General features: G+C 41.5%; 1 protein-coding gene across 2 annotated transcripts in view; it reads left to right on the forward strand.

The window, feature by feature from the left end:
- vldlr (very low density lipoprotein receptor) overlaps positions 1–9,155 on the forward strand; it is a 47,469-nt gene extending 38,314 nt beyond the window's left edge. Inside the window, exons 17-20 of one of the 2 annotated variants that reach the window (XM_046375070.1) lie at positions 3,137–3,196; positions 6,832–6,909; positions 7,216–7,385; positions 8,019–9,155. In XM_046375070.1, coding sequence (XP_046231026.1) covers positions 3,137–3,196; positions 6,832–6,909; positions 7,216–7,385; positions 8,019–8,054 — 344 coding nt within the window. In that variant the 3' untranslated portion in view covers positions 8,055–9,155. The remainder of the gene's footprint in view (positions 1–3,136; positions 3,197–6,831; positions 6,910–7,215; positions 7,386–8,018) is intronic. The other variant, XM_046375071.1, reaches the window with a different exon arrangement.
- The last annotated feature ends 1,483 nt before the right edge of the window (positions 9,156–10,638 follow it).

Raw genomic sequence — 10,638 nt, forward strand, 5'->3', positions numbered from 1 at the left:
TTGGGCCGTCCAGCTCCTCTATGCGCTCCCACAGATTAGCCTTTTCATACTGGAGCAGCGTCCAATATGAACCTGACAGCTGAATTCAGTGCACATACTCTGCTAATTGGGCTCAAACTGTAGACCGAGACACTGGTGTACACAAAGTACTGGAACATCTCCCTGACGACTCTCTGCACTATCGTCCTCTTGCCTTCCCGAATGAAACTCTGTCTAGTTAGCCTGTTCGGTTCTCTTAAGGGCTTCTCTCCTGTGCTCTCTGGTTGTTTCCAGCATTTCTTGACAGTTTTTGCGGCCTATCCTCCTTTGTGAGATCCTTTTCTGCAGTACCACTCTATTTTCAAGTGTGTTTGTCTGTTTCAGTTTTCTCTTTTATTGAATGAATTCTTATATGCAGGGCAAATTTGGCGCCGACACAATTTTAAACATCAATTATTTACAACCCGGAGCTTAGTTCTTATACTTTTTTTACTATGACAGAAATTTTTTGCATTCAAAGCGTCGTGAAAGGTACTTTTTTGTTTTCCCCAGCAATTTGGCCAGCAGTGCTGCTCTGAAATGCATTTTCCGCTTCTGTAAACTGATGCTCTTCTTTGAGTTCTAGCTTCTCACAAGGGGTGATGTTCTGTTCAACAAGGACTCTGGGTGAAGCGCAACTGACACCTGCAGAAATGTGCCATTTGTGTAGCAGGTTTTAGTCCTGCCTGGTCTACAGAAATGTGTAATGTAGTGTGACTCACTGCACCTCCTGGGCTGTTTGTGGTCCTGGAGCGTCCTGCAGGCTCTTTACAGCTGCACTGATGATGACTGAATGTACCGCCCAGACTGCCAAGAAGTATGTGTGCTGTCTGTCTCTATTTTTCTTCTCTGCAATTTAATGCAGCTTTGTGTGTCTTCGTTCCTTCGCTGTATGTGCGTGTGTTTGCAAGTGTGCTTGAAATTCCAGGGTGTGTTTTGTGAGAATGCGAATCAGTGCAAATTGTTATTACCCGGGTATGGGTGCCTTTTGTGTGTGTGTCTGTTTTCGTGCATGCGTTGTGTTTCTACAGCTGTGTTTACAGGCCTGTCTGTGTTTCTGGTACTATTTTAAAAGTGAGAATTGTATGGGTGGAGTTAAAGAGAGATTCCTGTCACTCACTGAATGCTCCTCCACCTTCCTCCTAGTTGGGATGTAGCCAAAGGCCTGGTTGTTCTCTGTTAAACCTCCAGCTAACATATTTATCCCATTTTACAGCCGCTGCAGCTGAAATGAATGGGAACTGTAGAGCATTGTGTGGTTCCAGCTTTGACCGGCTCTAATCTTGTTAGCAGAAGAAAGTAATAAGCAATGCTCCTCACTTCAGGGCTGAAACTAAACTACCACTGAGGGATTCATATAACAGCCTTCAGAGTCAACTGGGGAGTGTTTTCCTTCAGGCCAAACACTATCAGGCTGAAATAGTGGATGTTTCAGGGATTCTCTGGCACTGCTGGGGCTCCACGTAGTTCTACAGTTTGTTTCCTAAGACCAGTCCATAAAAGGCTTTACAGTTAGGCTTGGGCTTTGTCAACAGTTTCTGCAAGCTCAATTTTAAACCAAATACGCCAATCAAACTCAGGTTTTAGGTTTTTCTTTTAACAGTCTTGAATGTACCTTATAAAGTATTTATTGTGCAACTTTTGTCACCAGAAAGCTTCTGCCTCACTCAAAGGCTGGGCAAAAAGCATGCTATCATAACTTCCCCCTGGCTCCATTTCACTGTTTTCCCCCAGATCTTGTACTCAGAGGATTCTGTGCTTTATTTTTGAGTGTCTTTGTACTCTGTGTGATGAATTGTTCAAATTCTGATAACAGCACACACTTTTGGGCAATCTCTCCTTGAAGGCATTGTTGGTGTTGGCTGCATTGTACGCTTGAAGTGACACAAGTGAGTCGTGTGAAGACTGAAAAGAAAAAAGAGAACGTGAGACAAGTTCAAACCTTGCTGCACACCTGGTCAGAGTGTGATTAACAGATCGTGGGTTTTTTTTGGGGGGGGTTTTTTTTGGACAATCTAATTGCATTCACGGTGACATAAAAATGAAATGCAGCAAATCTTCAAGTTTAAGTCTACGGGGTTCTGCAATGATTAACACAGCTAAGTTCATTTACAACAACAAAGTTCATGTTGTTGAGTACTACTGAATATGTGAAAAAGCTGTATAAAGCCTTTCGTGTCTTCAGCAGGAGTTGTGTAGCTTGCACCTCTCTGCTTGAGGTTATTGGCTCAAGGCTACATTAGCTGCTACTAGCATAAGACGTCTGAATCTCTAATGTAGCTTTTGACAAAAATAGACTGTGTGGAATAAAAGATAATATCTATGTCTATTGAATCCAATGTTACAGCATTGCCATGATAAATTGATGAGCAAAATTATTGTTTTAGTTTCTGGTCAATTGAGTAATAAACTGATCAGTCAGAAGTGTAATGTGCTAGAGATAAAGGCTTTGGAAACTGCTTTAGTGTCGGTTTGACTGTGCTTACTTTCATTCTGTTCTGTCAGTAAGCATGATATGCATTCATTTCAACACTCCTACACATCAGACCTAACAGCCCTGTGATTTTTACAGTAAAAAGAGCAAAAATCTGCTGCTGCTGCTAATCAAGGCCATATTGACGAGCCTGTAAGGATTTTATTGTTGCTGCAGCTGTCTGTCTTGGTTGTACAGCTGCTGATGGGGTCTTCCCAATCGATGCCGTTTACTGTGCATAATTTAGCTTTAAACCCGTTAAATTGCTTCTTGAAGGTCATGCCCTCACTTTCCCAGCTTTCTGTGTGCATCTGGCTTTTTCATGTAAACTGCCATATCAAAGCAGGAAAACCATCTTTATGTGAAGATGTGCTGCTGCTGCGTGTTGTTCGTTGCACATTTCGTCATTACTGTTTGCCTTGTATGTTAGCTTGGTGACAGCCTTGTTTCTCGCTGACGAAAAACGGATCCCGCTTTCATCTGCCGAGCGTTTATTTACTAGTTTAGTCTCCCGAGATCTGGTCTATTTTCAAAGAAGGCCTACATTTATGTGCGCAGTTTAAAAATGGGACAGCTTCTGTAGCCTGATGTTTTGTTTCAAGTGTCTGTTGTCAAACATGTAACTCCTGGCTCTCTCTGTGACAGACCTTTCCACCAAAAGTCCTTCAAAGGATGATGGGGAAGCGCTCACGCAGCCACCCTCAGGTAAAACCATCAGCTGTCTGCTTTGCTGCGCATCTCTGGGATGGTGAGCTTTAAAGCATGCTGGGCTGTGCTGAAACATTAAATTAAACCCTGACTGTTCTCCCTTGCTGTGGATTCAGGTGGTGGGTTAAAGCTTTTCCGTTTTAATTGTTAACTGAGGAACATCTGTCTCTTACTTACTTACTGTTATTTGGTCGCGGCCGCAGTTGCAGTTTATGTGACTTTTTCTTTTACTCCATGTATCCTTGAAGCAGCCTTTTTTTGTTAATCTGCTGCCAAAATTAAGTCTCTTGTGTCCATGGTGCTGTATCGACATGTTTAACATTCTGGGTTTTTCTAGCTGTGGCTGTAATGATGGCTTATGTATGCGTTTTGTTGTTTCCTGTTGGGTTATGTATCGTATTCAAGAGTGTAACTGATTTAAGTCTAGTTGTACTTCCTTTCTAACAGATGGTCTGCTAACCTGAGGTATCAAGGGTAATTCCATCTCAGCTGTCTCCTGGTCTGCACACTCAATTTATTAATAAATCAACCTTTTGGCACATGTGTTCAGCATCATTGTGAAATGGGTTCAACATATGACATAGCCTCTTGATCCGCTGGTGTCCATCGGAAGCATTGCGTTTTCACATTGTTTGTACCTACGCTTGCCCCTCCCATTTTTGTTAATGCAGTATTTCAGGAAAGCCTTGAGGGAATTTCATATTTGTCGCTAACGTCCGCTAAAGACGCTTTCCTTTGCTGTCCACTTTGAAACTGCGCTGATTGTGTAGATCTTCTGTGCTGTTGGGTTGAACATGTGTGTGAAGCATCTGCGTTTTTGAATTTGTGGCTTTTGCGAACGAATTGGACTCTTTTGTTTGCCTCAGTGAAGTTGCGCATTAACGGACAGGCTGCAGTGATCCACCACATGCTCGCTGGTTTTGCTGATGCTGAGCTTCAGGTGATTGTCTTTGCCCCATGTGATGAAGCCCTCTGTCCTCTGGCTCTCTGTGCTCCTCCATGGAAATAGTCTCTACGTGAGGACAGCTTGTTTCTCACTGGAAATTATTCACTGAAATCATACATTCGTTACACATATGCATCTGGAAACAAATGGATGTAAAGAGCAACTTGACTAGTTTAATGCCTGTTTGCAGCCATGAGGCGCAGAGTGTTTCCTTATATGTGCTTTACTTTAGATGTAATTTGGGTCCACTTTCTGTATTGACTTCAGCTGTTCATGGATTTGACCACGTTGTTCACTCCTGTAAACATTTCACTCACGGGGTTTAAAATGTGCTCAGTAAATTGGTGCCAGAATGAAGTGTTTGCTGTGGAGCTTTGTCCTAATCCTCTGAAAAATGCAGCTGGTGAATGAGTTCAGCGTAAAAACAAGACCCTAATCAACAAGACCGGCAGCACAGACACGGTTTGCTGATGAGTTCCTGTTTGTTTCTAATTCCAGTACTTGTTCTCATGACTTTGATTCACTTAGTTTGACCCTTGATTTTCTATTTGAGCCATTCTGTTAGTAAAGTGGTGCACTCGTGATGCAGTTCTTTGGATGCACAGGATGTGAAGAGTTTTACATGTTTTGTTCTGTTACTTTATAACAAGCTGTGGAGGAACATGATCTGGATATTAAACCACAGCTCAGCATTAAACTATCCACCCATAGATGTTCGTCTGTATGCACAGCTCAGGAGGGCCACCTAGTGGCAGAAACAAGAACGTGTCTCAAGACAGTCAAATCACCAAAGCCAGGAACGGTGCAAGTTCCACATATAAAGTTAAAGTGTGATTGTTGTATTGCTGGACTGAGAAGAGAAGCACACATCAGCAAGTCTCAGTCTCATTTTTTTCTTTCATACTTGTGCAGGAGTCTTAAGAGATAAGATTAAATTTTGCCAAATTAATGATCCCATATGAACCCAGTTTCCATTCTTCCCAAACATTCTTTCAGTGATAATTGTGTTCTATGGAAAATACATACCTTTCACAGCAGACACGGTGCAGAATTTGTAGTATTGTTGGACATGCAATGTTAGTTAGTCCATTCATTATGTTTTCAGCACAATTTCTATAAATTTGTTATTTAAAATTAAATTATTATAAAATCAAATTATTACAATATAAATAAAGGTCTATTTTTCATGTTTGAAAATGTAACAAAGCTGTGGACTCAATCAAGATGGTTTTTCCAGATGAAGTTAATAATTTGCCTCGGTGTTAAGTGGAGTAATTTGACTGAACTGAAATGTATTCACAATTAGATACTTTGACCTGTAATTTTGCACAGACGTCCCTAGACTGTGCAGCTGAAATACTTTGACGATACCCTGATTGCTCCTCTGGTACCATCATGAAGCCAAAGTTTCAGCATGGCCCATACTTTCTATAAACCCGTCAAACTCGGCTGTACTGTTTGTTTAGTGTAAACATTAGATGTTAGCATGCGGAGATGCTTACCTTAGCTGCGATGGGGAACCGTGATGAAACTTAAAATACAGTCTGAGATTAGTGTCCCAGCGTCTGCTAAGTATCATGAGCGTTTTTAAGTAGTCAACAATTAGCTGAGAGCAACAGACAGACTAAGTTAGTGTTTAGAGATGGGCTAACACATATGGATTTGGTCTTTTAATCGGTAAGAAAAACAACAGCCTTACTTTTTTAAAAGCAAAGAAGTAGATTCTAAAATAGTTTACCTTTTTTTGATGTGAGAGGTGAAGTTTTGAAATATTTAAAAGTGTAAAATGAATTTAACCAGGCAGATGATTTAAGTTGCTTTGGAAGTGGAGTTTGTGGTGCACTTTAGTTTTTAATGGAGTTTTACTGCTGACATTGTTGGCGATTGGCCAGCGAGCTGCTCGGCGTCTGAGGCATGTGGATGACATCACTAAGTCATTTGGCAGCACGGCAGATTGACTGGCAGGAAGGAGTCGAATTAACAAACTCCTTTTTTCTTTCGTCGCTTTGTCCTGAAGTTTCCGTCGCTGCTTTCAGCCGAGCTGTTTGCCAGTCATGTCACTCACTGGCTGCTGACGCCAAAACACTCCAGCCTCTGCTGCGTGAACACTCTGGCACTGTAAAATGTTGACCCAGGGGGGAAAACAGCAGTTCTTCACAGTGCTGTAACAAGGTTTATCTTTTGAAGCATTTACAGAAGCTCAAGTTTGACTGTTCGCTGGCTGATAATTATGTTCTTATGGCTTTTATATTTTAGTGCAACATTTTCATACCAAAACTTTTTTTCTCCAAACGAAACCTTTCATTCTCTGCTCTCAGAATCTTTTTCCGTTTCCAAATATTTTTTTTTTCTTTTGCTGAACGTTCCATTTGTTCCCAGTGCAATGCAGTGTGACTCCCCTTCAAACCATCTGCTCACATAGAAGTTTTCTGGTAGCAGAATTAATCTTTTACCCTCGTGATTCTTTTTGTTACCTCTTAAGTTTTAACATCTTTTCATAGTGAATCCAAATAAAGGCTCCTCAAAGGCCTACCAGCTGGAGTCGTAGTGGTTTTCAGATCATTGTGTTTCAAGTGCAACGTGGCGGTCGAACCTCTGACTAAATTCTCTTCCTTTTCAGCATGTTTGCTCAAAGAGAACTAGCACATGTTGAAAGTGCTGACCGATTGGTTGGTTTGTCTTTCAGAAGCCAACGTGAGCACGTCGATCCAGGTGGACTCTACAGCCAGAGGGTCTGCTGCTGCCTGGGCCATACTGCCTGTCTGTGAGTAGAAATCACTCACTCAGTCAAGGAGTCTGGCGGATGTAAAAGTCATGCCTTCATTACCTCAGAAGAGCCATTTCTGTTTACATATATATATATACATGCATACAGTAATTTGAAAATAGGTTTGATAATATAACTGGATCTCCCTTCTAGCTGCAGCTGTTTTCTCTAGATATTTTACCTGCTAAAATGGTTGCTTAACGATGCTGCTGAAGCTGAATTAGAATGATTTATCAGATATTCACTGACGCATCAGCCCTCATACTGAATTATCTGACCGTGTCCGTTTGTCCTTCTGCTCAGTGCTGCTGGCGATGGCGGCGGCGGGCGCCTACCTGATGTGGCGAAACTGGCAGCTGAAGAACCAGAAGAGCATGAACTTTGACAACCCCGTCTACCTGAAGACTACGGAAGAAGACCTCAACATCGACATTACCCGGCACGGCGCCAACGTGGGACACACCTACCCCGCAGTGAGTAAACAACCAAAAGACCTGTAGACCTCAGAGGGTGGACGTACTGATCCCAGCTGATTGATCACCATAGAGGATGGGTCAGCTAAACAGTGCCTTTCAGAGCCTGAATTCATGACAACCGAATCAAAAAATGATAGAGGATAGAGGAGGATAGAGACTGCATGTTAATGACCTCCACACTCACCCTGACTTTATGGCCTTTAGTAATCCTTAGCGTATTGTTGGCTGTCCACAGAGCACATCTCTGTATGCAGATTAAACAGATTAACCTTAAGCCCGGCCACAGTCGCAAGATGGGCACAAACCTCTGGGAATGGACACAAACCTCAGCTGACAGAATGCGCGGTATCTCCGTCGGATCAAAACCACAGAAGGCAAAAAGAGCAAAATGGTTACAGCGCGCGACTCCCTGTTGTTTTTTCACTCTATTTTGGTGAATTAAACAAACTATGTCGAATACGTCAGTTATTGAACTTGGTGTTGGTGTCTGTGTTTTTACTTCGGACGGGGCCGGACAAGCTGTCTCCAGTCTTGAATCTTGAGGCAGAACAAATAAGCAAATCAAACATTTTAATGAAGACTTTCCCTTCTCTCTCCTCCCCCTCCCTTCCTCCCTCCCTCTGTCTGCAGATATCCATAGTGAGCACAGATGACGATTTGTCGTGATCTTTATCATAACGGCAACTCGTAGCGTTGCGTGGAGCGTCATCGTTCCCCGTGCCGACGGTTGTCCATAGCAGCAGCCCTTACAGTCAGACCACATGCCTTCTGAAGTGCATTATGTCATTATCTGTGGAGAGGGTGACTGGAAGAAAAGTTATTTATTATGTGAATACTACAACATATTATGTGTCATAACTGTTTTTCACTCAGTGAGTCCAAAGTGTTTGGGGGTTTGTTTGTTTTTTTTCTTCCTTTCTCCTTTTGGTCCACATTATTTTTGGGCTTCCTGTTCCCTCTTGGAGTCTGATGCCATCTTTTCATCTCTCAGCAAAACAGATCGATTTTTACGGGACAGGATTTAAAGAGGATCTGAGCTGTTGGTGTCCAATGTGTCAAAGGCGGCATGAGACTCCTTTTTGACCGTGTTCAGAGTGATGAAGGGTCAGGGGTCATTTAGGAGCGAGACATTCATGGGGGGAATTTGGTCCAAACTTTATTTCTTGCCTCCGCCAGTTTCAGATGTGTGAATATTTATGATAATGATTTGGACAGTAAAGATGTATTTGTTAATTTTTATTTTTTTCTTTGCAACAGTACTTCCTGCAGTGCATTCTTACAAGCTGTTGTGTATTATCATTATTATTATTATTATTATTATTATTATTATTAGCAAAGCTGTGTAAGGATCACCATGGTAACAGCATTTGTAAACATTGTAAATATTTAGCCATCATCCTTCAGACATGACAGTCAATCAGGACTCTCTTCAATGCACTTTGATCAAATGTTCCTTGTGTAAATAAGATTGTATACATTTGACTTGAAATCAGTTTTTTGCTATGGTTGGGCATTGTACCAGGGTTAGAGTTAAGATGTATTTAACATGAAAGAAAAAGCTGAAAAAGGACAAAAAAAAAATCCCAAAAAACAAAACAACTGAATTTGGTAAAACTATTTTGTATGTTTGTGTGCTGTCGCTGTGAACTTTTTCTAGCCTTGTACAGTGAGGGGGAGCACTATTAAAAACTTTAAAGCTCTGTATCTGTGAAGAAACTGATTTGCAAATCACTTGAAAATTAAAATCTAATTCACAACGTTTCAAAATATGGCGTCCGGTCTTTTCTGTCATGCTGGTGTGCGTAGGTGGAGGTGCCCATGTACAGACTTAATGCTACAAATTACACTCCCAGTTGGGGAAGAAGTACTGAGGTTTTTACTCAAGTAAAAGTACGGTTGCAATCTGAATCGCTCTACAAATACTAAATATTATCAGCAAAACTGAGTCGGTGAAAAAGTAAAATTGCTCTTTTCTGCAAGAGAGGGCCATTGTGACTGATACATTGGTATACATTAAATTATGAGATGGTTAAAATGTGTGTAGTATTTCACTTGTGAGTATTGTTTGGTGTTGTTTGTATGTAGTCGGATAGTTTCAGTCACTGATTCCCAACTGAGAGCTCAGGCCCCCCCTCCAAAGAATCACAGTAGATAAACCTCTGAGGGTCATGAGAAGGGAGATGAAGGAAAACCAAACTTCTGCTCCACAAATCTGTTTCCAGAATTGGATCACTTGAACAGTATGAATGAAATTATGAAAGGCTTTGTGGGGAAAGTTCACCTTGGTTGTACTGTTAGGCATCTGCCTTTTTGTGAGGGGTCATGATCAAAAAAGCATGTTTCAGTGTTTCATAGGTTTTAAGCTTATTTGTTTTGAATGTAAAATCTTAATGTGTGATAGTTAATAAGTAATATCAGACAAATATGGTGGATTAAAAAGGGACATTTTACTCTTAAAATGTAGTGAAGTAGAAGCATAAAGGTAAACACAGTTAAATACCAGTAACTGAAATTTGTATCTACTTACTCTACTTGAGTTAATGCCCCATGCACAAAGGCGTAAAGAAGTGTTTTTCCTTGTTTGGCGTTAAGCTCAATTGTCCTGCACCTTGGGGATAAACCGACTGTGGGCCAGACTTTATATTTCTCAACCAACATCAGTGTTGGAGCTCATTGATCCTCTTGTATCTGAACAGGAGCAACAGCAGCAGCAACCTGTGAGAACACCTGAGGCCACAAGTAGAGGCTATTTGACTTTGACTCCAGTGACTCATAACTTAACTTGGACTGGTGACTAAAAATGTGTTATGCAAAAATGTAGTTGTTTAAGGAATATTTAGTCAAACTGCTGCTCGATAATCAGAGAGTCTGAGAAGAATGAACCGAAGGAGAATTTGAAACTGCAAACAAGGTTCACTGTGATCCTCGAGGATCTGTTCCAAGAAGCAGCTGGAGACAGACAGACCTGAAACCAATAGCTCATCTGAGCATCCATCGCCCAGTTTAATCTCCAGTGAATCACTGCTGCTGACTGGTCATGGCCTGAACACATCAGCTGAGGGACAACCAGGAGAGTGAATGAGTGTTTGAAATTAAAAACAAGGGGGTTGAGATGGTGGGAGAGCCAGTAAGTTGTTTTATTTGTAACAAGTCATCCATCTGTTCATTATCCCTGTTTATCTACAGCAGGGATTAATCTGCACCTATCTGGCTGCTTGAGTCACACACACACACACACACACACACACAC

Source organism: Scatophagus argus, chromosome 20 (genome assembly GCF_020382885.2).
Source record: "Scatophagus argus isolate fScaArg1 chromosome 20, fScaArg1.pri, whole genome shotgun sequence".
Taxonomy (NCBI): Eukaryota; Metazoa; Chordata; class Actinopteri; family Scatophagidae; genus Scatophagus; species Scatophagus argus.